Genomic DNA, 26,759 nt, shown 5'->3' with positions numbered 1-26,759 from the left:
ATACTACAGCTACATCTGAATTAATCGCTGGACTGGCAGCAGCCATTGCTGTCAGCTTTTAGTATAACTAAACCCCGCCTGCAGCTACAGCCTCGTTCTCCTCAAATGACGCTTGTTAGTTCGAACCAAAACAGTTCGGCATAATCTGCAGGGTAGATTGGAGCTTTGCAAGATTGATTTACCTGATGACAAGCATGGAGGCTTGCAAATCCATCTGCTTTGCAAAGTTAATCTACCAACCCACAAAATGTGAAATAAGTGAATCAAGTCCTTTGTCCATGTCCCTCCTGTGTCTGAAAATGTGAAAGTCTGTGTGTTTGTTGGGGTTGCTGTTATAACCATGGCATTGTAGGTTTTAGTTCTCCACATGGGGCAAGCCCAGAATCAAATAACTAATATTCTTGCAATAATTTTATGCTCTAAATAGATTAAGTTCTACTCATTCAGTCTCCTGCAGGGATTTGTCTCACACTGTGACTAATCTGACTCCATCATAGCTTCACTCTTCATTTGATTAGCCATGCGAGTGTTGTCAAAGCCATGACAATAATGTGCATTAAATTACCTGTCCTCTTAGAAGCTCATATGCTGTGATGCCCAAAGACCACCAGTCCACAGAGAAGGAGTAGCCAGGGTGGGAGCCCTCAAAGGTCTGAAAGAGTTCAGGAGCTGATGGACAGAAAAAACAAAAGAAATTAATAGAAATAATCTGTGTGCTAACATTTATGATTTTTAAAAAAATATTTTTGTTGACTTTATTGAATGTTTTAATCTCCCTTTTCCTATGTCTATCATCTGTTGAAATTAACCACTAACACTTGGCATTAAAATTAAAGTAATATAAATGAATATAGGCAAGGGGTTGTTGAAATACTACAAAATCTAAATTAGCCAGTCTGATTTTACTCATACTGTATAAAGTGACAGAAAAGGCATGTTATAGAGGTTGTTATAAAGGAAACTAAGACCAGGATGGTCTTAGTTTGCTTCATAACTTATAACTTAACTTTGGAGATTTTTGTTGTTCAGGGATGAAAAACATGAATTTTGTTGTTTTTGCCAGAGGCATATTTTAATTATTGGTCTCTAATTTGCAGCCAATATCAGAATTTCTTTGCAATAAATAATTGATGAACCAGGTTCTCTGGGCAGGATAAGCAATCAAAGCTCTTAATATTTTTCCCCTGAAAAAATAATACACAAGTTAATGCACACACACACACAAACACACATTTCCTCCTTCCATCACGACTGATTTGCTTGCTCTCTTGCTGAGGAGAAAAACGTGTAGTTTATCTACTGTAGCCTCTGAAAATGGTTTCTTCTCTCCAGAGTACCCATGAATAATCTATTAGACCACAGAGTATTCTTCTCAAACGTAGTCACATGTGGTTATGAGATTATTCTCCATGATGAGCACATACTTTAAGGTTGACCCACACTCACCTGGTAAGCTTTGTAGCAGTTCAAGGATTGCTGCAGCTGGAAGGATACACTTTGTTTTCTAAAGACTATAAAGTTGTTGTTTTTTTCTTGTGCAGCATCAATTAGTAAATTAGAACTACTGCCTCGTGGGGAAATGCAAATGTGAGGCATACAATTGAGGCCCAATGATCCTGAGTTTTGATCTTTAAATTCTTATCAGTTGATCCTTGAGTCAGAGTGGACATTAGTGCAAAGTTTGCAGAAAATCTTAAGATGGACAGGTGCATGTATAGTCAGAAGGGTGGATAACTCGTTATTATGATGCCTCCTTCCTCTGTTATCCCTGGCACAGAGGATTGAAAAATTGAAAACTTTCTTGACTCCTTTTTAATCTGTGTGTCACTTAAAGAGTGTTAGTTCTCTGATTTAGGCCTCTTAAATCTGAATGCAAACTGATGATTTAATCAAAGAAATAATGGTTAATTACTCAACACTGAAAAGAATAATCAGCATTTTAATCAAACAAATTACTCTCAACCCTATGAGAATACCCTCTGATAGCATACTTCTCACAAAATTGGACACAATGAGGAGGTAATGTCTCTCTTTCATATTCATATTCATTTAATCCAAATGTTTCTATGTCATATATATAGTTTTAAACTAAAAATACTTTTGCGGCAGAAGTTGGGTTTTTTTTGTTAAAGGTCAAGAGGTCAGTTGCAGGGGCTAACATTAATGAATTGGAGCTTAGGGATGGCAGGTGTGAAAATGCATATTGCTCTATTTTTGCCCCACTTCTCTTCTAGGGCCTCCAGTAACTTCTGACCTTTTTTCTGCTCTGAATACATCTATTTTAGAGCCAGAACGATTGATCAGCAGGCCGATTATAGCGTATCACAGATAATAAACATCGTCCAATATGTAGCAATATATTAACTTTTTTACTGCGCGGGGATTTTGTCGCTCTGCTCCTGTCGCTCTGCTCCTCCGTGTCCCTGCTGAACTCAGCCCGAGTGCCCTGCCCCTCCCCCTCACACACAAGCAGCTCTCTCTCCCCCACTCAGGCCCCATCCACACGGAGACTAATTCAGGAGTATACGCAGAGTTGAAATAAAAATAAATGCAACTGTTAATTCACATGCCCACCATTATCTAATAAAAGACTATTATACAGCATTTTAACATTGTCCAAGTTGCATCTTTGTGGAATAAACAAAGATAAATGCAACTGTTAAATTAGTATATATCCTGTGTATATGAATGTTCTTATTTCATGTATCGGCCGATATATCGGTTATCGGCCAATATATCTGATATCGGCTTATTTTAGCCCCCAGTATCGGCATCGGCCCCAAAAATCCCATATCAGTCGGGCTCTAATCTATTTATTTACCATCCCTTTGTTAATCATTTAATGATGCTTTAATAAATTACAGTTTATTCAAAGCGACTCTTTACAGGTTTTATCTTAAAGTCGGAATCTTTGAAACAGCATATAGTACAGTGTTTCTCAACTGGTTGGACATCAGGACCCATTACTACCTCCTTAAGAGAAGTTGCGACCCAAGAAAACCCAAGTACCCAAGTAAAGTGTTACAGTTTGTTCTTTAAATGTGAAAATCCATCCAAATGTTGCTTTGTTTGTAATGTTTGCAAGCTGGTCATTTCATAACCACCAGACTTTATTTATAAATAAAGTTGAATTTAAAAAATAAATAAATAAAACTGGAAATATACTGTACTGGCAAATTATGGCACTTCCTTTCTGAGATATAAAGTGTCTCACATGACCGGCCCGTGACAATGACTGCCAGAAATGTACGGTGTGCAGCCAGACCCCTCAGAAATGTGTTAATTTCTCAAGGACATTCCTCATTATCTTAGGGAAAAAAAATAAGTCCAAAAGCTCTACGTACAAAAAATACAGTATGTATTTACTCTATCCACTTAAGGATTCGGCACATAGACTTGTTGCCAATTTCTTTTCCTTGACACACATTGCTGTCCCACTGGAAAGAGCTAGTGGCTCACTTTTGGGTCCTGACCCATCAGCTGAGAACCACTGATAAAGTATGATGTATTAGAAATAATCTGTTTCATAATAAGTAATAAAACTACAAAAAATGAAAAGGATTAAATGCTGCTTTCTTATCCTCAAATGATGTGTCCTGAAGGGAATCCCTTTGTTTGTGCTTTGCAGTTTGGGTTAGCAAAAACAAGTCTGTACCTTTGGAGTTTAAACGTCATTCCTGTGGCTTAAGATAACTGTCCATCAAGACGTATTTCCTTACCCATGTATGGCTTGGTCCCGGCGATGGATGTTGCCTTAAGGTCATCCTTTACAATGGCTGCAATATTGAAATCTGTAAGGTGGACGTGCCCTGAAAAACAGAGAAAAATAGTTTTACTATCATCATGGTCTGAAGGTTGTTTATTGAAGTACATACAGGTTAATCACTTGTGTGAACCCTGTTAAACATTTTAAGTTGGCACAAAGCTGTACAATCACAGAGCTGTGTTTACACCATCATAAGTAACTGTCTCCCTTTAAAGCTCAGGCTTTTCTAGAATTACATTTAACTGCAGCTTACTTTCACTCAGTAGTTATCCTACCTTGTTTTCTTCTTATGTGGGTGTTAGACATGCAAAAAAAAACAAGGATGAAAGGAATTCTAATATACAACATGATCCGGTGAGATTTCCTTTAGGTATTCTAGATCATAATACTCTGACACTGATATTATTAAAAGGCATCACGTTCAAACTAAATGTTGCTGAATTACTGGAATAGAAGGCATCAGAACTGAAAGTGTTTCAACAGCAAACTCCCAAAGTCAAACCACTGACCTGTGTCTGCTGCAAGATAGCCCAGAGTCTTTGCCATGCACACTGAGCCCACACTAATCAGCTGAATATACACTCTGTGTGCTTACACTGTGTGAGGCAGCAATACAGAGCGGGAGAGTTTTGCCGCAGAGTGATTGTTCGGTTGAATGGTTGTCCCAGGTAACCACACAAATACCTTCAGTGAGACCTAGACAAGACCCCCTTTATCCTTACACTGTGTTTTTATATTTGCACAGAGATACTGAGTCCTAAGGATGAAGAATTCTAGCTTTAAAAATTCATAAAAACCTACTTTCTTTCCTCTTTTGCATTATCACACACTTTGATTTTGTGTTACATTAATACTTTAGCCTCCTCCTTTCTTCCTTCAGTTTTACCTCAGATACTTTCTCTGCCCTGTCCTCATGTTAAGGTCTTAATCTTCTTTTTCCACATAAATACCAAATCTGTCCTTAGGTGCATTATGCACTGACTTCTTTACCCTTCTGTGTCCTTTGCAGATAATAATAAGGACTCATAGCAGCAAGGGGAGAGCTTTCTGGGGCCCAGCCAAATCTGGGGCCCACAGAGGTCAGCAAAATGTCCATTGTAAAGTTAAGCTGTGATAACCACCTTGTTTTTACCTGAATAATGACCATTCTTATTAAAGCAACAAATATATTTTTATTTATGCCAAACCACATAGCCTTCTCTACCACCCTGACCAGAGATAAGCAGTGGACAAGATGGATAGATGGATATAGCCTTCTTCAAGATGTGGCAAAAATGGGTAAACCAAAAAGTTGAATGCAGTTAAAATTGGCAAGAAAGGCATAAAACGCAGTGAAAAGAGGCTTAATAGTGGCATACAAGAAGCAACAACAGGCAGAAAGTGGCAAAATTGCTTAAAAGTTGCAAAAATGGACAGAAAAGGTAATTAAATAATGGGATTGAAAAGTGGCAAAAATGGGCTGAAGGGGCCAAAATAGGGTTAAGAAAACAATGGTTAAAGCGGCAAAAATGTGTTAATAGAGGCATAAAAATAGAAAGTGGAAAATACGGGTCAAAAGTGGCAAAAAACAGGCAGATAAAAGCTAACTCTGGTGAGGCCTGCGTTGGTGTAAGAGTAAAAGTGGTAGTGATGCAAAATAAGGAGAGGTAGGTTGGTGTTCTGCAGAAGGCATTTTTGAGTGCTGTTACAAAAGTACAGCAGGACTCAAACATCAGTTCACACTCTTAAGTGGAGCTTGAGTAAGAGCTGTGTTTTCATATTTAATGATCTCCCCTGTATCTGTCAGATACTTATCTTCTGCCCCTTTCCCTCGCTCTGTCTTCATTTCTTTCAGCTTTGCAGAAGACAGATTTAGGACAGGAGTTTCACACAGTCCCCAGCAGGGAGAAACATAACTATCATCAAAATGTTCAGATACTTGGCCAAAAGTATCCAGGGGTAAAAATCATAGGTTTTAATACCACATATTATAGGTGTCGTTTTTGTCAGTTTAAGGATGGCAGCGATGATTTATTGCAATGTTTGCTCCATTTAGGCAGTCAGAGCAGAATCTGTCTCTAGTGGCTTGTTGCAGAGGCTTTAAGACTTATGGGATTTGTCTAGTTTAATTAATTTTTACAACGTTAAAGACTATGTCACCTCTAGGTATGAGCTTAACACCATTCCACTTTTGCATCCTTCGATAGATGAACAACGTGTGCACAAGGCTGAGGAAAGGTATGCATGTGAGGAGAGGATTGCTCAGTGAATACCATTCATTCATTGGCTGTTCACATTCCTTTGGTTTTATGACATTTCTTAGTCCTGCCCAATCCACTCATTAATCAGTATTGACCATCGTTGTTCTCATTTAATCCAATAAAGGTCGGTGTGGGGCTGTTAATGCTCATGAGTAGGCCTCCCCGATTTATTCCACTTTCACACAATTTTTGCTACTTTTTAACCCTTTTTTGCTACTTAGCCACCCAATTTTCCCATTTTGCCCTTTTTAACTAATTTTTTACACTTTTTAACAGCCTTTTCCCTTTTTTATTGCCCATTTTGCCAGTCTTTTCCTTTCTTAACCAATATTTGCATCTTCACATATTTTTTGCCCCTTTTATACAATTTTTGACCGTCTTTAACTGCTTTTCACCTCTTATTTCTAACTATTGTTGATATGAATGCCTGTGTGTTGGATCAGTAGCAATGGTGTTAGCGTCCTGGCTATCAGTTACTTAATTTTTGAGCTGAAAGCTGTGTGAACCTATTGTTGGTTTCTGTTCAAATTAATTATACGTGCCACTTTTGAACCCCATTGCATCACTGTATCCCCCAATTGTGCATATTTGTTTCACATATTAGATCAATTTTTTTGACACTTTTACCAGATTTGTGGCCCTTTGTACCCGTTTCATGACTTAGCTGCCCTTTTTGCTCCTTTTTACCATATTTTTTTCACCATTTATTTTTACCACTTTTTAACCGCTTTTCACCATTGTTATTGCCCATTTTGCCCCTTTTTTCTTTCTTAACCAATACTTGCTGCTTTATCACATTTGTTGCACCTTTTAACCCATTTTTGCCACTTTTTAACCACTTTTCACCTCTTATTTCTAGAGACAGACCCAGGTCTGCTATAGACAAATTTTGATTTTAAAAGCTCCCAAATGGAAGTTTGGGAAAAATCAAAGTACTGTGTTAGCAAAGATGCTAACATCAGTACAAGATCAAGCTGTGGTCATCAAGCTGAACTGACGGAGTGCAGCAGACCTGGATTTATCAACAAAATAACAACAACCAGCTAGCTAATGCAATCTCTAAATGCAAGAAAATGGAAGGATGTATGATTAATCACCGCATATTTATGTGATCAACTTGTTTGATTCTTAGTAGTTTACAAGCAATGATCAATATTAACATAAGCACAAAATAAACAAACAAACAAAAACATAACATTAGCTTTGATGTGTATCATCAAAGTTCAGTCATACTCTTACAGCTCAAATCACAGTCTTAGAAGCAGGAACTATTTCACTGATTCAGAGCTGGTTCAGTGAGAGGGCAGATGTGTCTCTTATACTAACAAGATAAAAACATGACACAGCCAGAGACAGATGGCATTAGTAGTAGAGAGATAACTAGATCAACTCTGTTATCAAATCTGTCTTATAAAAGTAGCGACATAAGTGGACTGCACGCAGTGTATGGATGTAATAAAGTGGTGGTTCCAGATTGGTCAGGCGCACTGGGAAAAATCAAAAATGGATCATAGAGGGGAAAAGGATTGTATAAATTGCAGAGTGCTTTTATGTTTAAGTGGTGATACCCACTGTAGAGTGAGGAGCAGGATTCTGTTGTCAAGGAAAAGAGATAGCTTATCAGCCTTTGTGACAAAATATATTCAAATTACTGAGCACAAAAACCTGGCAAAGCTTGGAAATTACTTTGCTTTTTTAGTTTGTAGGCTGAGGCTCAGGAGACAGTCTGCATGTCAACGGGTTCATAAGCAAGAAGCTGAATCTCATATAACTCATGGCTACGGTTGTCTGTTTGTGTGTGACAGTTGACGGTAAAGAGCACCATGAACAGAAGACTCAAAGCCCCAGTATAAAAGGAGCCCATTAATAATTGAACATTTTTTCCATGCCCTAATTTTGTAATAATTTGGCATATTTGCATATGTGACTGAATCAGCAGCTGTTGGAGTGATTCTAATGTTATTTGTTTTAAAGCAGTTTATTGTTCCATTATTTCCTCTGGATTATAATCTGCTTTTGCTCTCTTTATGAGACAGCCACTTCACTCACTGTAATCCTGTGTTCCTGTTTGTTCCAATGCATGTGGCTCAAAGTGGTACAATTTGCATAAATTCTAATGAAATCTTAACGCAGGCCTTTATCATTCATTTAAATAAACCTAAATAACATTACTTGAGAATAAATTAATCTACCTTCCACCCGTACCTGCCAGTGGATCTTTGACTGCGTGCTGGCTCAACAGTGGGTCAGCAGGATTCCTGGCAGCTTATCTAACGTTTTTCTGGGATTACCGCCACAACTGTCTAGGATTGTTCCTTCCATTGTGTCACGCTCTGCTTTTTCTATTTTTATTAATTATTTGCTAACTGCTACCTCAGTACACCCCAACCAGTGATGGCAGCAATGTAACATACAGTATGCATACTGGAGATACAGTCATGATTTTAATAACTACCTCAATCTTAAGGTCATTTTAAGTATTCAGATTTATCTTATGTAATCAGTATCCCCATTAGCCACAGCATTGCTGCAGATTTATTTCTTGTATTTCAACATGGACTTCAGTATTGGATTACTTTTTTAACTGATGAGACCTACTACAAAGTTTAGGAGCACTTAAAGAGGAAGTCTATCTGGAACCTGAGGATAACTGTCAGCAATTCTAGGAGTCCCCTTCTCACCATACCCTGAGGCCGACTATCGGGAGATACCGCATTTAGGATCAATTTGATTCACAAATCCAGAGCACCCGTGTTATAATAATGAGACCTTATATCATGGAAAGTTAAAAAAAAAAAAAGGCTAGTGAGACTTTTCGTTGAAAGGCTTAAAAATTTAAATCCTGTGTTCTGAACAACTTATATGGTTGTAAACCGTCCGCTTTAAAAATCATTTTTAGCGCTTCTGCCCTCTCAGAAATTCCCAGAAAGAGGCTGTTAAACTTCCAAACAGAGCTGAGTTTGTTCTGTTCTTCCTCCAAGTTGCAGTGATGCTTATGTTTGTGTGGTGCTGTTTAAAATATTGTTTTTTTTTTTTTTTTGATGGTCGTGCTGTCAGCAAATAATGTCTGTGCTACTTCTGTCTTCCCCTCGTCTTTTTCCACTGTTGTTTTTAACAGGGAAATAATGTGTTCCCAAACAGGAAATGTTTTATCTGAGAATATTCAGGCTGTTGCTGTTGTTTGCTGCATTTATTTGTTCGGTGCATGTCTGTATCTTACAGTACGAATATGCATACCTTTGCCCCCCTAATTTTTCAGGTATCCCAACAACCTTTACTGTGAGACTGGGCCATGACATCTTTTAACCAAAAATAAGCATATCAATAATAACAGGACAACATTCAATATAAAATATTGCATGACAAAACTAGCAGGAGAACACTATGGGTAACCTGCATTCCCATTAGTGCTCATGTGTGTGTTTTTCTTTAAATGAGGCACAAAGCTGGTGTGTTGTTATCTTTCAGACCCAAAAACTTGTCATTCCTTTGACCAGGGATGTCACTAGGCTTGGGGGGTGGGGGGGCTTAACCCTAAGGGTTACAGGTAATGTGCATGCATAGTTGCACCAATTTTTTTTTATTTTCTATTACACCTGAAAAAGCTTTAACAATGAATTCATTATTAGTTGTAGAGCATTATCATGACCTATTATCTGGCTCACTCTCTTTTCTTTTCCAGGCCTCTTTGGAAGACCCTCTCCTTTTCTGTCCCATCAGGAAGTCTTCCTTTTTTCTGTAACAGTCCAAGCCAGTTTATGAGTTAGTATTTAAAAATCTAGAGGCTGGGGTGAGTTCATGGAAAAGATGTTGGGAAACATGTCCATTAATGCAGCAAGTATTTTTTTTTTTATTTCAGCATCCATGTGAATATGTCTATCAATCTGACTCATGTTTAAATGAATGGGGTCTGCACCTACCGAATTAGTTCTTAAGCTATAATAATAATGGACTAAAACCCAGGTCCAGATCCATGTTTGGACAGGCTAGTCTGGGACTCAGACAGAAAACCCAGCCACTACTGTGCCATAGATATTTTTCTTCCTGTAACAATAAAAGCTCATGTGTCAAAGTTGTTAATGTAGCGAACGTGTTCAGACACCTCTGTTGTATTCAAAGGGGGGAGGAGAAGTGAGCTGTGATTCTCCTCATTTCACCTCCGTCTCTGCATGTGTGCGTGCCGCCCACAGACGATAACCTAGACAGCAGCCCTCTCGGAGCTTCTCTCGGCATCCTGGGGCAATGGGCGTTTAAAAAAAAAAACACGACATCGCATGTGCATGGGTAAATTGTTTTTCTCTATTTGAAGCAGCTCCCTGGAGGAACACGGGAGGAACGGGTCAATTCCAGCTTGCAAAATTGACTGGTGAGCAGAAGCAAAACAGCCTGCCCCCCCTCCTCTCATACCTCATGTTGTTTTAGACGCAAGTGGAGAGGAAAACTACCAGTCTGTACAGAAACATGGAGAGTCCATGAAAGGAGAAGTGCTTATTGAGCTTGGAAGAATAAACATACACATGCAAAGGAAGAGAAAGAGCAGGTGAATGTTTGTTGTCCTTTAGAAATCAGGCTGACAAAGCTGTCTCTTTATACCTCCTCCTCACTTATCTCCTTCCATCTTTGTCTACCCTGGTTTTCTTCCTTTTATCATCTTTCTTTATAAAAATGCTTGCTCATCACCTTCTTCCTCCTTGCATTATCCTTGTGGCTCTCCCGGTTTGTCTCGCTCTTTTATCTTTTCCTTCTATCTTACCTCTCTCTTTCTGTCGTTCTTTGTTTGCTTTCATTTTGTACTGACAGCAGACCTGCCATCCCGCATATCTCCCCAGCTCCTTGATGCCCTGTGCCCTCTGAGACCTTCAGACTTTAGGGTGGGTGTGGATGTTTGTATACATGCATGGATACTGTATATTAGTACACTTCATGTTGTGAGGCTACTTAAGTAACCTGTGCTTTATTATTTAAAGAACAAAAAAAGGATTGTACATTTTAAACTATGTTTATTTTATATGTATATGCTACATGTATAATGTCACATTTTCTATTCATTCTCAGGTCTTTTTTTTGATAAACTCTTGCCAGTGTATCTATAACAGATGGAATGCAAAAGCAGATTGTAGGCACTAGTGGTAGTGTACTGCTGCCTTCATCAAACCAGGTATGGGTTAATTCAACAGAGGTCCAGCCAATTGGTGTAGTGATCTCACAACTAGTGAAACGGGGATCCCCTGAGTGCAGTGAGTGTGTCTCTATAAAGACACCTGTGTCTGGAAGGTTCAGTCAGTGTTTGATGCAATGTCCCCTCTTCCTACGAGTCTCTCCTGTTGTGAGAGTCGTGTGAATGAGCGACCTTTAATGATTTCAGTGGCAGACCTTCCATTTGAAATCTTGAATAGATTTTCATGAGTGCATGTGTGAGACAGAGACTGGTAGAGAGGCAGTCTGGATATCAACATGACACCAATAAAAAATGGTAGATACCATGTTAAGTTATGCTGGGACTAAAACTTCTCAGTTCAGCAAAGATAGAATTGCATTTTCCAGTATTTGTTTCTGTTTCTCAGCTGTTTGCATGGGTGGTCAAAGATAGCCAGTACCTGTGCTAAATTGGCTTCTGTTTTCCATAAGTAGATTTACACTCCCATCAAGAAAAAATATCTTGAATTATTTCACTTAGCATGTGCTGGAAAAGTGTTTTAGAAAGTCTTACTAAAAACTTAACAGTTGTTGTGAAGTGGGATAAAGGAGCAAGGATTTCCAAACCCATCTGAAATGCCTGTTTTGGCTTTAAAAAGTGTTTATAGAGTTTCAGAATTGCTGAAAAAAATATCCTTGATTTTGTAGCCAAACAGTAAAGCTGTACACTAAGCTGTAGTATGTACATGTAAATTGCGATGACTCAGAAAGGTTGTTTTTCTCCAGCCAGGCTAATTAGATGAAGTACTTTAACATTCTACACATTGATGAAGAAATTTACAACCTCTCTATGTAGCTTTGATTTACAGCAGCCCCTCCCTCTAACATATATGTGCATACATGTGAGCGTATGTGATGTTTATGTGAAACTGACACTCAAACGAACAATGACACTTAATCATTCACGACAGGATTTCCTCACAGCAGAAAGGAGCCATGGTCATAAATATCTCTGTGTCATTTTCACTTGTTACATCACCCCGCCTCTTTTCATTGCACAGTTTTGAAAAAAAAAAGCACATGTGAATTCTGAGTTGCATTTGTTAAAATTAGAAATGAGGTACTTTCATTTATGCTGGAGGGCCTGTCTGTAAAACCTGCCTCAGAGCTTTTCAACTCCTTTGATCCACATAGACGTGATCCTAGGGGTTTTAAAAGCCTGAGTCATTAGGAGCTAAGTTTTGAATCGAGGGCAACAAGTCATGTCAGGTCCTACATTACAAGATTTACAAAATTCTAAAGTAGCAAAACATTTATGTTAAAGTTTATGAACTCTGAATAGAACTCCAAACATCCATTGATTTAAATAGAATCAGAGAAGGGATCTTACCGTGTTCATCCAGTAGTATGTTGTCAGGTTTAATGTCTCTGTAAAGGGAAACAGAAGAGATTAGTAAGGGCTTTCCTGCATATATGTTTGTTGGTATTGAGTAAAGACAACATCAGTGATTTCTGCTCAAATAGTAGAATAGAAGAGACTAGTGTGTGGGGGATCTTCACTGTTCAGTCTTTGTCAGGTGTTTGGTCTCCAGTGGTCTGAGTTGTATAGTGTACACACAGAGGATTGTAAGATGGAAAAATCATTCGAAATTGTTCTTATGTCTGTGGTCTCCCATGTTTTTAAAAATCATTTAAGATTTGAAAATTGGTAGTGTGGCCAACCTTACAGAAAAACTGTGTGCAACGCAAACAGTGCATTAACAAGTCCACCCTCTACCTTTTCTTCCTCTCTCCCTTAAAAATACACAAGCTTTATTATTCCTTGTGAGATCACGGGACTGTTTTGTTTTCAGGCACTTAAATATTTTGTTTGAATTTACAGTGTCATGTCATATAGCAGATAATTTTGTCCTAAGCTACATCTGTTAGTAAGTAGAGCACAAGCAAAGATCTAGATGGTAGTATCACGAGGAGCCTCAAGTCCAGTTAGACACAGATGCTGCCACACAGTGCTAGAGGAAATGGACGTGGTGTATGGAACATTTTCCTTCTCAAAAACTATCAACATAAGCAGTGAAATAACAAATCGTTAATGTGACACCTCTCATCTTTATTATCAATAACGTTGTCTTCACCAACATATCGTACTGGTACCAAAAATAAAATGTCCAGCTGAAATAAATGACTACAGACCAACTGCCCTTACTTCACACATCATGAAAACTCTGGAGCGGCTGATTCTACACCTACTAAGGCTTGAGGTCAAAGACAAACTCGATTCCCTGCAGTCTGCATACAAAGAACACATTGGAGTGGATGATGCCATCCTCTACATGCTTCACCGTGCCGTCTCAGCTGGAGGAACCTGGCGTTTATGTGAGAATCATGTTCTTTGATTTTTCAAATGCATTCAACTCCATCCAACCCACCATACTCAAAGACAAGCTCACGGAGATGGGAGTGGATCCTTCCTGTGTTTCTTGGATCACAGATTACCTGACAGGAAGGCCACAGTTTGCCAGGCTGGGGAACTGTGTTTCTGGGACATTAATGAGCAGTACAGGGGCTCCACAAGGGACAGTCCTGGCTCCATTCCTGTTCACCTCTATACATCAGACTTCAAATACAGCACTGAGTCCTGCCACATCCACAAATACTCGGATGACACTGCTATCGTGGCATGTATCAGAAATGGACAAGAAGCCGAATACAGGGATCTGATAAGTGCCTTCAGTGACTGGAGTCACAAAAACTGCCTCCTACTCAACACCTTGAAGACAAAGGAAATTGTCATAGATTCCCGCAGATCCAAACCCCCTCTTCAGCCAGTGAACACTTGTGGTGTGGACATCGAGGTGGTGACATCGTATAAATAATTTGGTGTACACCTGGATAATAAGTTGAACTGGTCTAAAAATGTAGACTTCATCTACAAAAAGGGGCAGAGCCACCTCTTTTGCCTGAGAAGACTCCGATCAATAGACATCTGCAGTAAGATGCTGCAGATGTTTCATCAGTCTGTGGTGGCAAGTGTTCTGTTCTATGCTACAGTCTGCTGGGGAGGCAGTGTAAAACACAAGGATGCAAGGCGTCTGAACAAACTGGTGAAAAAAGCTGGCTCTGAGGTTGGAATCAAGTTGAACTCATTGGAGGATGAGGTGGAGAGATGCACACTGAAGAAGGTGGAGGCCATTCTGGGGAACATGAATCATCCACTTCATATCTCCCTAAATGACCAAAAAAGCAACATTGGTGGATGGCTCCTCTCTCTTTGCTGCAGGACAGAAAGATGTAGAAGATCTTTCATACCATCAGCAATAAGACTATATAATTCTACCATAAACAGATGAGACTCCAGACAAATGAATTTCCCTTCGGGGACAAATAAAGTTGTATTGTATATATTGCACCAAAGAACCAAGTGCTAGAATGTACACAAAGACTTGGGTGTAAAACTCTTCAAGAGGTAGAATGCCTTTTTCTCAAATTCTGCTCATGTTTACCTTAAAAGACCAACTTTGAATGATTGCCAAATCAAACTTTCATCAGGAAGTCAAACAAATGTTTAAAGATTTTAAAATCCATTGAAATCCGTGCATACACAGCTTTTTATACATGTGCTGGTCCTTTTTAGGCACTACACATTTACAAAGATAGCTGAAAGCACCACTCACAATAACTATAGCATCCAAGAGGCTAACTTGGGAGACTGGAATGACCAAATGTAAAATTGTAAAACTTGAGGAATCCACCTCACTAGCAGGCAGAGTTTGCTCTTGCCTTTTGCATAACTATATCTGGGCCACACTTACAACCTCCTAAATTTTCATCTCTAGGCTCAAATAATTGTAAAAACCCTGATTCAAGTGTAGTTTGCTTATCTGAGACCCTCCTGCCCCAGCCTGGTAAAAGAAATAAAAAATCCTCTGCAGGTGTTACTCCCACCAGGTACTAAATTGTGTTATTGTGCTTATAATTGGACCAGGTTTGGGCTTTAAAGTTTTATTTTTTTCATACGTAAATGCCTTTTTAATGAGAATTTCTCTGCAGTAGGTCCATCTTTATTCAGTTGTCTACCTGTCCAGCACCACGGACAGTGCATAGACAAGTCAACACCTGACCGTATGAGGTTGCTTGTCTCACTCTCTGAAAAACATGCAGTTCAAGTTTGGGTAAGGTGGTTGTAGGTCTTAAAATCCTTTGACCCCCATATCATGTCTTTTGACCTAACCTATTCAAATACACAAATAACTGAGTCAGACATCCACAAAAAAAAAAACATATTGGTGTTTGGGTATGATGCGTTCCTGTGATGCTGACTAAATTATCACTTTAGCTGTCCTGGATAAATTCTCTTAAATGAAAGACAAGGAACTCTGTAAATAAACCATTGCTTTCTGGTTTGTACGACAAACACAAATACCCATAGATGTGTGCACAGATCATCAGATATAAAACCATTCCAGGAAGTGAATGCACAACAAGCTGACTCACAACAGTGTTGAATCATTTTGGGTTCAGTGACTCACAAAAGTGTCATATGATACCATCAACTGTGACTTGAATAAAATTCAACACCATGTTCTGAGGTTTATATGACAAAGACAAATGAATACTTTTGAGGTTTTAGAAGGGACAGCAGTTTAATCTGTGGGAGAAATTCAGCTACCTGAGAAGTAGAACAGGTGGAAACTTGTTCTTAAAAACGTCATAGCTTCTTGCTGTTTCTCCTCATCCATTTTTTTCTCCTACTTAGAAGCAGCTCATTGTTGTTCTGTACCTGTATTTTCATTTTTTCCTCATACCAGATAAATTCAAATGAAGAAAATACATTTGTTCTGGAAGCAGAAAACTACCTCAACAGCTCTGACTGGACCCACCACCATCTCCTTAATGAGAAATGCCAACTTAATGATGTTTATTTGTAGAGATCTCATTAAATTAACACATCATCATGGAAGAACCAGCTTTGTTTTCCAAAGATAGAGAGTAAATGAGATGAAACTTCGACAAAACAACCAGAATTTTCTCTTTATCAAGACCAAACAGATAGGAATAGAATGTATAAATCACATATCACAGATGGCAGTTGAAAACAGCTGCTTTATATGAAAGATTAATGTGAAATTGAGTTTAAACGTTTCTTTTGAACGAAAAAATCATTACCTTATTACCTAATCTTGATTTGTATAAAATACAATGTTTCCTTTTTATGTCACCTTTCCTGGAAAAAGAATTATCAGACAGCCCTGAATGCATTCTGATGCTATCTATTTCTTCAGTAGTATTAATGATTCACTATTCAGAGTATTCAAATACTTTTGTTGGACTAATAGATCTCATTTACTCACAAAAGCTCTTCTTCTTGCATCATCTTTTCTTCTCGTGAAAGACAGGCACAATGAAAGGCCTTTGAAATACTGTGTAATGTGCTGCAAGTTAATCGAAATCAAAAACAAAGCATAGAGTAAAGCATAGATCTTTACGCTGGGAAAATAAATAAAAAAATAAAATCCAAGGTCCCTTGGCAACAATCAGCCACATCCCTGTAAGCCACTGGTTTGACTTTAAAGTGATGTTATTCTCTTTTTTCTGTCCATTTTGCTATTTTTCTATCCTGTCTTTTATACTTTCGACTTAGTCTTTCTGTCGTTCATGCTCTAACATTTTCACATCACTACCCGGGCACACAGAAACGTATAGGCACCAACCTAAAACACTTAAAGCATACTCCAAATGTGTCATTGTCATCGTAACCGTCCTTTTCTCGATGTCTGTGTGCAGCTGCAGCCTGAATGAGTTGAAGGGTACACAGTGTCCTCAGCTCCTCTCTGTTCTCTCGTCTCTTGAGCGTTTCCCCACAGCTCTTGAAAATGCTTTGAACTGGAGAGACAATATTCAATATTCAGAGCCCTCCTCAAATGTTTCATTTGTGCTGAATGATAAAACAGCAATCATTTGGAGAGTTATCACACCCTGAAATAAAAATCAATGGGAAGACATTTTAAACATTTTAAAAGTGTCCATTAGAGCAGCACGATATAATGTCAAATCATTGAAACTGGGATGTGCGCATGTGCAACAATGTCAGAAAAAATAAGTTGAAACACAGCATACTGCTGTGCATGCAAATAAAAGTAATTGTTACATACTGTTTACATGATGGATAGATACAAGAGGGAGACCTTTAGTAAAGTGAGGACATTTCTGTTATCAGCCCCTCATCCAAGTTAAGGCTGTCAAAATGTTTAGTTCTTTTCAAATATCATGTGCTTAAAATGACACAATAGCCATTATTTTTTCATTTTATAGAACAGAAAATAACCTGAGTTATGAGAACAAAAAAGATATAAAGTCATATTTCCAATGCAAAGCTGCAACAAGTGGAGAGAGAGAGCACCGGTAGTGCAGGATATTGTCTGATTGATTTTGGACTTGCACTCCCTTCTGCTCACTGTGTGAATGTCTGCTCTGTACTCTATCACAGGCAACAGTGGCAAGTGTTTAATTCACTGTTGGGTTTTACTACTTCCCTTTTACATCTCATTAAAATACAGAGGTTAATACACAGGTCTGTTTAAGACACACAAAGCAGAGGACAAATGTTACCTGGTCCCTAAAAGTTTTTTTGTCCCATTCTGTTGACTGTGAGATTTACATACCTGCACAAATGCTACCCCCCTAAATTTTTCTCCTTATTTATAGTAGGGTGGCTGTCGCTCAGTTGGTAGAGTCAGTCTCTGAACCAGAAGATCCAAGGGCTTGTTCCCTGCTCCCTAAGACAGTCTGGCTGCAGCCAGTTCATCTGGTATGTCCCAGAGTAGAAATATTCTCTCAAAACTTCCAAATAAAATCAGATTTAACATCTGTTTAGAGTCAGGGTAAGGGTTAAGGTAAGGGTTAGGATACCAAAACTTAAAAGTTAAAAAATTACCTGCAAAACCTAATTATTTAACATTTAATAAAGCTGAGTAAACCGTCTGCTTACAGGGAAAAAGCTGTCCTCAATGAAAACATTCAAACGCTGCAAGCATAGCTTACATAGCTCCATTAGGCAATGTAGAAAAAGGAGCTATATAGCTAAAGCTAAGCTCATAAAGCTTCTAAGTAAGCTGATATCTACATTATATCTACGTAGTTAAATTAGCTTAACTTCATGTTGCTAAAGCTAACTAAGCTATAGATACATAGCCAATGTAGCTACATAGCTACAAAAGTTAAGCTCACAAAGCAGGTATGTTATCTACATAGATATCTATGTAGCAATGTTAGCACTTACATGATGATGTTTCCTTGGGCAAGACACTTAACCCCTCAAATCAGGTGTCTCCCAACGATTGACCTGCTGTCCTTTCTAAACCTCAGAATTATTCATTTGTTTTAATCACATACACCTTAGTACTAACTGACACGCCAGATGGATTTGTTTCACACATCCATCTGGGAAAGCTTCAATAGGAAACATTTGAGAAAAGGCAGAGGCTTTGAAAAAAACTTGGAGTGTGATTTGATGAATGTTCTATCACATCTCTACAGGCCAATAAGGGCAGCAAAACACGGGACGTAGCTGCTATTGAGCTGCGCGTGTGCAGCTACGGAGGAATAACGCGAAACATGGCGACTATAGACATGTAAGTACTCGACTTTTGTAATTTTTGAGAAGAAAACAACTCTCTGCTGTTCTTTGTTCTTCTTTTAACAAAGAAATGTTGTCAAGTTCTGATAAAACTGGTGCTTTAGCAGCATCCACGCTAATCTCTTCCTCCATAACTGCACCAGCTCTTGCTGCTGCACGTCATGACTCTGCTGCACCAGAAAGTACTGCTCCTCGTCGCTGGTTGGTCCTGTCATTTTCTAACCAGGCCCAAATGGTTCAGATGGGAGCTTTGCAAGATGGTTTCACCAGTGAAAAACAAGGAAACGGGCGTATCCATCTGCATTGCAAGGCTACCTTGGTACATGATGTTGAAGTATTTTAAAGTTTGAGTCAATGCTACTGCATATCAGTTAAGTTTGACCTGCAATGTAAAAATGCTTTAAGTGGTCAGATGACTAGAAGAGCGCTATACAAGTTCAGGTCCATTCAACATTTATTTATTTTAATTTCACAGCTATTAACAGTGTGTCTATTTTGCATTCTGTAACCTTTAAAGTGTGCAGGTTGGACACAAAAAGTAATTAAGTTAAGTTAACCAGTTCCAGGAGGTAATCTTTTTACCAAAGTATCAAAACAATTATTGAAATCATTTGATATTTACTATCAGAGTTTAAAATTCCAGTATGATGACACCAATGCTGGTTCCTGTGACAACTTGAGCCTCTCTAAGGACTAACTTTGGTACCAGAAAGTTAATGCCAAGTTATTGTTTAACCTTTTTTAAAGATAGTTGGGGATATCTAAGTAACACATTTGTGAAAATTTCTTTAAGCAACATGTTAAGTCACCTGTACTCTCTGCATTTGCTGTCCCACTCCTTCACCATGCTGGAGTCAAAACTACTGTTAAGAGCCTTAAAGTGGAAAATGGTAGAATTTTTTGTTTAAATAAACCAGTTTATTAAAATGAAAATAGTTAATATTTCATCAGATTTATTTCTGGGTTTTTGAAATATTTTTCATGATCCAATATGCATTGCATAAGAAAAGCTGAGATTCTTTCAATTTTAAGCAGCTCTTGTATGCAGACATGCCAACTGATTGACTTAAATAAGCAGGGGAGGTGGGGCAAGGATGCCCTTTTTAGCACATTTGAGTGAGTGTTTTTTTTGGGGGGGGGGGGTTATTGTCCAGCAATAAAAATGGAAGGACACTGGGACATTCAAGAGTCATGTGTTGGTGAATTACAACAACACGATGGCTTTCTCTGTGTGATGCACACATATCATCTTTATAGCAGCCTCTATTGACAGCTGAATCATTGTGCATCCTCAGTGTTAGACTGCCACTGCCTCCTCTAATTGAGTCCACCTCCCTGTTGGAGCCCAGCAGTATTTAGCATATCAGAGGCCACGCTGACCTGTGTTTTTTGTGTGTCTGCCTACTCCCACGTTCGTGTGTCTTGTAAGCAACCTGTGGCATCGGCTCAGGTGGGGGGTAAGAAAGGTCGATCATGTAACCCTTAATTAGCTGACATTTGCCTCAAAGGCTGGCACCAGGGGGAGAGAGGAGGGGCATGTGTCACTGCTGAGAAAGAGGGCTTAAGCGCGAACAAGGAAGTGTCTTTTATTCCTAAAGGCCACCCTGCCATTGTAAAGCCACCAGACAAGGAGGGAGACAACTGGCTGAAGAGATAAAGCAAACAGTGACGCTCATTAGGAGGTGCTGTGTTGGCTGTTGGCATGGAGTTAATGATGATGATGGCCATGATTGTCTTGTACCTATGGCAACTCAACATCTGCTCAAAAGGCACCTTTGAGATTTTTAAAGCAGCCGTGGGTCTGAGCTTTCAACGATCAGCTAACATTTGCAAGGCTAAAGCTGAAGAAGAAGAAAATGCAGATGGCTTTTATTTGCTTAAACTGCAGACTTCATGTGACTTTGACAGCTATCTGACTTGGTAAACCTGACATTCAGTGGAGTTGAAGAATGGTTTATGACTCTACTTGGTTCACAGTGGATAGAACTGTATTATTCCTTTCCTTTTTCTTTGATCAGAAAGAATTATGTTACTGTATTTAATGAACATGAGCCAAAATGATGTCAGATTGGATTAGGCATTGTTTGAATATATGCTGTATCACAATAAAGTAGACCCCAAAAGAAAAATGCAAAAAAAGGGACTAGGGCTGGGTATTGTTAAGAACCTCATGAGACGGTTTGATTTTGATTCTTTAGGTTGCGATTCGATTTGATATCGATTCGATATTGATTTAAATGCTTCAATGTCGATTCAGTCAGAAGTAGAAATACACAAATAACCTGTTGACAATTCTTAAATTATTTTCATGCAAATGTGAACATATGTAGTAAGTCACCTCACATTTTTGAGCAATAAAACATCTGAAAATAAAAATTTGCACAGTAATGGCTTATTTGTGCATATGGAGTACAAAAGTAAAAAACATGACAGTTCTGTATAAACACTGAAAAAGTAAAGTGCATGTAAACTTAAATAATATTTCTTTCCTCTTGGAAATTGTGATAAACCTAACCTAACATGGTTATGGTTGGTTGTTGTTTGGTCGAGTGCGGCCTCCCATCTATACAACGCGAATCACACGCATAGCGACCCCCACTGGCCAGGAGGTGAATCGATTCAGAGGATTTGCTGAATCAATATTGAATGGGGGGGGGGTATTGCGATGCATCGAGTAATCAATATTTTTACCCACCCCTAAAAGGGACACTTCATCGCTTGGGATTGGCTGTGGATTAATTGGAGAGCCAGTTATCGCTTAACCGAAGGGTTGGGGGTTTAATTCACATCTCCAGTTGTCACATGTCAAAGTGTACTAGACACTTAACCTGAAAATGCCTTTGCTGCTGCGATGTGCAAATATGTATGAATGAGATAAAACTGCTTGGCAGTTAGCTGCTTGACAAATCAACATCTGCCATCAATGCTGCGTTCACACTGCAGGCCTTAACCTGGTTATCAGATCAGATTTTTTTGTTTGGCTGTTTCCCACTGTGGTCAAATCCCAAAAGATCAGATGCACTATATTGTCAAAAGTATTCACTCACCCATCCAAATAATTACAATCAGGTGTTCCAATCACTTCCATGGCCACTGGTGTATAAAATCAAGCACCTAGGCATGCAGACTGTTTCTACAAACATTTGTGAAAGAGTGGGTCGCTCTAAGGAGCTCAGTGAATTCCAGCGTGGTACTGTGATAGGATGCCACCTGTGCAACAAGTCCAGACGTGAAATTTCCTTGCTCCTTAAATATTCCACAGTCAACTGTCAGGGGTATTATAACAAAGTGGAAGCGACTGGGAACGACAGCAACTAAGCCACGAAATGGTAGGCCACATAAAATGATGGAGCGGGGTCGGCGGATGCTGAGGCGCATAGTGTGCAGAGGCCTTCAGATTAGCTCAAGAACAGTGCATAGAGAGCTTCATGGAATGGGTTTCCATAGCGAGCAGCAGCATCCAAGCCATACATCACAAAGTGCAATGCAAAGCGTTGGATGCAGTGGTGTAAAGCACGCCGTCACTGGATACTAGAGCAGTGGAGACATGTTCTCTGGAGTGATGAATCGCACTTCTCCATCTAGCAATCTGATGGACGAGTCTGGGTTTGGCGGTTGCCAGGAGAGCGGTATTTGTCTGACTGCATTGTGCCAAGTGTAAAGTTTGGTGGAAGGGGGATTGTAGCGTGGGGCAGTTTTTCAGGAGCTGGGCTTGGCCCTTAGTTCCAGTGAAAGGAACTCTGAATGCTTCAGCATACCAAGAGATTTTGGACAATTCCATGCTCTTTGTGGGAACAGTTTGGGGATGGCCCCTTCCTGTTCCAACATGACTGTGCACCAGTGCACAAAGCAAGATCCATAAAAACATGGATGAGAGAGTTTGGTCCTGACCTCAACTGGAAACAACACCTTTGGGATGTATTAGAGCGGAGACTGAGAGCCAGGCCTCCTCGTCCAACACCAGTGTGTGACCTCACAAATGCGCTTCTGGAAGAATGGTCAAAATTCCAATAAACACACTCCTAAACCTTGTGGAAAGCCTTCCCAGAAGAATTGAAGCTGATATAGCTGCAAAGGGTGGACCCACATCATATCAAAGCCTGTGGATTAAGAAAGGGATGTCACTTAAGTTCATATGTGAGTCAAGGCAGGTGAGTGAATACTTTTGGCAATATAGTGTATGTATCTGATTTAGTATCCCATATGACAGTGGTCTGAACCTGATATGAAAAGATCAGACTCAATGTGACTTGTGCTGTTCACACTGTCAGAAAAAAAATAGGTATGAGTCACACATTAGCAAAAAAAAAAAAAAGATTTGGGTCACTTTTAACTGCAGTGTGAACATTGCCAATGTGGAGTGAATGGGTGAATTTCTTTCAGTTGTTTAATATTAAAGTCAATCAATTAGAATTTAAAGGAGTGCATGCTGTTCATTTGCATGCTTCTTACAATAGTTTGATGGAATTCCAGGCCTTGTGAATGCAGTCATATCTAACTGAGATTACCTATCTACATAAAGAATTTAAATATTTTTCAGGGCAGTTGCTTAGAAGGGGGTATTACTGGTTCATCACTACCGATTATTTGTCCACAAGTGTATGGTCTCAATTAAATTATTTCAACGCTCCTGATACAGTTAGCACTACCCAAATCTATTTTTAATTGTAGATACTGTTTACAATTCCAGATTAGGTTGCTTCCAACTGAATATCTGTAGTAGCGAATGAGAGCACGCAGAAAAAGAAGTAGCAACAAACAGATGTTGCATACTTTTACAGCTTACTGGCATCAAGTGTAAAAACAGCTGCCTTTGCCATGTTCTTGCTTTTGTTTTCAATTGAAAAATAAAATGCATGCCAAGACAGCCAGCTGACATCTATTATCCTCTGTTTGTTTTCTTCAGAAATCACATTTGAGCATGTGAGGTTCTGTGAGATCTCATATTTGTGGAAACTCTACTCTGATGTTTTTATTACAACTTGTCTAGTGTGTGCATTTGGAGGATTATAATATTAAAATTGGTTAAAGCAGTCTTTATGTCTGTAGCCTCCTTGTTTTTTAAAAATTGGTCAGTGCGCAGATGGCCTGGTAATTGGTTCCAGGCTGTGTGCACAGGCAGCCTGGATTCAAGTCCAGCCTGTGTTCAGCCAGTCTTTTGTTCCTGTTTCTGATTATATCTGCTGTCATATCCATGCCATAAAGGTATAGGAAACCCAGAGATAAATTGGTTAAGATTTGAAAACCATCTAACATGTGGCCAGCTCAGTTCTTGGCTTTTTTGAAGTTATTCAACCTTGTTGAAATGTAATGAATTGATATATTGTTAGCCTCCTTACATAATTTCCTAAGTCATATCTTAAGGTTTTCAGAAAATAAGGCAGGAGTAAACAGGAGTAGAGTTAGGCAGATATCATAATTTAGCCAAAAAATGACTCAGGCAATTATGCTTTGAGGCTCATAAAATAAAAATTTTGTGAGAAATTTAATTCTAGTTTGCTTTTGTATGTTTTTTTCCATTACATGTTTATAATTTGGCTTGTAAGTGTATACTAGCATTTTATTTTACACTTCAATTATATGAATTGTGTAGCATACAGTGTATCAGGGTAGGCACTGCAAGCCCCCTGCAATATTAGTTGTATATTAGTTAAAGGGAGCTATGGTTTTTAGAGGAGATCTAACATAAATCTGTCACTTCTTACACTTTCCCCCTTAATTTTATTTGCTTGTCTTAATGACAACAATGACACCGGGACTTTTCTCTAAAAATCTATAGATATGGAAACCTAGAGCAAGATCCATCATTAAAATGACTGAACACCATGATATTATTGTGATGATACCGTATGTGAATATGGTTTGGGATAAACGGCTGTAACAGGAGTTGCCTACCTTTAGGAGAATAATACATATTATGATTTATTTAAATAGGCAGAATAAATAAAGGTATTAGTCTCAGACATGCTTCATCGGCTCAGCGCTGTATAAATCACCAGTTTGCTCTAAAATTATGAATATTTTATAAACCTCAGAGACTTACAAAGCTTATCCTAACAGTTACAATCAATACACACTTTTGCCGCTGCTTTCAATTTAATGATCTGTGAATTAAATTCTATTTGTCTTTCCCAAAAGCTGACATAAAAGAGAATTACCCGGCAATTACTGACTAAAGTATCTCTATCAAAAACAGTCCTAATCTAAACTAGGTCAGACGGCTGTGTTATGATGATGAGGAGGATGTCTGGGGAAAGAGCAGTGCTAATATTCACAGGATATTTTCCTTTCCTTGTCTCATCTGGAGACTTTTGTTTACCCTGCGTTCATCGCAGCAGCAGGAGGTCTATGATTTGATGATAGCTATTAAAAAAACATTAAAAACCTGTGCAACAGCAATCTTCTGAAGTTGTGCAATGAGGCTATTCCACTGATGTAGTTTTCTGTTGATAAACATTTTTCCCATACAGTATGTTTTGGTTTAACAGATTTTACTGTATATTTTGTTGTGTATTACTGATATGATTGCAGTTTCTGTATCAGTAACTTACTGTGCAGCTACAATAGTAAAAAACACACTTAGACACTTTTAATAATCAACTGTGCATTTCCAAATCTCCTGTGTTTATTAACCTAAATACAGAATACATTAGTGCTGTAACACAGATGGATCGGCTGCAGCCACGGTCACTCTACTGCGTGAGGACGAGACCGTTTGGCTGGGTGACACCTCCACCATCTGCATGTGTTTGATACTTGAAAGGAGAATGCTCAGAGATGACAGAGGGGAAAAGGTTAAACATTCAAACTATTCTATCAGAGGCAACATGACATAAAAACAACATGAAAGACACTACATCAGTGCTGTAGGAGTTTAGGTTCTGAATATATAGGTCAACTAAGACCTTGAAATGTGCTCTGTCTCATAATGCTCTCTAATGCAGTCATCTATCATCACCAGCCTTTGTTCGAAGGTGAAAAATGCCATCTATTGGGTGTACTGGTTTGAAACTGGTGCCATACAAAAATCGTAAATATGTATTGATTTTCTATAGAATCAAAAGTTTCCTTTCGCTTCAGTTGCTCTAGCTGTACAGATGTGCATAAATGACTGACCAATTAATTCTTTCAACCCAGATCATAATTACATCAGCACCACATTTGACCTATAAATATTACTGAATGTTGGAAAACTCTAGTACCAAGTTATTTGATATTACAGGAGCAAAATTGCAGTACTCCATGCAACAAATATGGACAGATTAAGAAAAATTTGTGGAGCAGTTCTATGTGAATGGTTTGATATTATTAAGTGGGAAGCCAATGAGAAACCTTGACTTTGAAAGAGAGGGGGTAGGTCTGTTTGAGCTGAGGGTAAATTGGGGAAAAGGGGAAGGGGAAAGAAGTGAGGAGAGCAGTTGAAAATGGGAAGAACTGAGGTAAAAATTTGTGGCTCTTGTAAGCGAGGAGTGGGACGAAGGGCCAGTAAAGCTCAGTGCAAACTGATCCCCTCGGCTTTTCTCTTGGTTGACTGGTTCTACAAGCTATTAGCAGGATCTAATGGCCTCATTACAGCCTGCTATCAGAGGCACAGGGTAACTGAACCCAGTACCTGGTCATATGATACTGCAGTGATACTGAAGAAGGACAACACACCTGAGAACTGGGGCTTATACACACATGTCATGCAACAACACAGCAAAACACTCAATTTATTTAAAGAGCTTATGAAAGCATGTCCTCAAACCCTCACGCTATATTTGCTTCATTAGATCTCAGGGGATTTTCATGGAATAGTTCTAATAATAGTAACAAATTATCAATCGCATTTAATTACAGAAAGGCAAAGATACATCATGCCCACAAATCAACCTAGTTTTGGTTTGTAAGAAGCAGGCAAATCAGGCCTAAATTTGGGTCAGAGATTTTACAATAAAGGCATTTTGGAAATGATATAGCACAATAGCTTTCTTTTTCAACA

At 38.8% G+C, this 26,759-nt stretch overlaps 1 protein-coding gene and 1 long non-coding RNA gene across 2 annotated transcripts in view; one reads left to right on the top strand and one right to left on the bottom strand.

Annotated features, from left to right (window-relative positions):
- Positions 1–10,041, top strand: part of LOC121518970 — a 48,683-nt gene extending 38,642 nt beyond the window's left edge. The window contains exon 5 of the long non-coding RNA XR_005992679.1: positions 9,689–10,041. This is a non-coding gene — a long non-coding RNA (uncharacterized LOC121518970). The remainder of the gene's footprint in view (positions 1–9,688) is intronic.
- Positions 1–26,759, bottom strand: part of stk32a (serine/threonine kinase 32A) — a 107,918-nt gene that overhangs the window by 32,203 nt on the left and 48,956 nt on the right. Inside the window, exons 5-7 of the mRNA XM_041801688.1 lie at positions 12,533–12,570; positions 3,720–3,809; positions 566–669 (exon numbers count right to left, since the gene is read on the bottom strand). Of these exons, the coding sequence (XP_041657622.1) occupies positions 566–669; positions 3,720–3,809; positions 12,533–12,570 (232 nt within the window). The remainder of the gene's footprint in view (positions 1–565; positions 670–3,719; positions 3,810–12,532; positions 12,571–26,759) is intronic.

This window comes from Cheilinus undulatus, linkage group 12 (assembly GCF_018320785.1).
Source record: "Cheilinus undulatus linkage group 12, ASM1832078v1, whole genome shotgun sequence".
Lineage (NCBI taxonomy): Eukaryota > Metazoa > Chordata > Actinopteri > Labriformes > Labridae > Cheilinus > Cheilinus undulatus.
The sequence above is the reverse complement of the archived record's forward strand: the minus strand, read 5'-3'. Positions and strand labels throughout refer to the sequence as shown.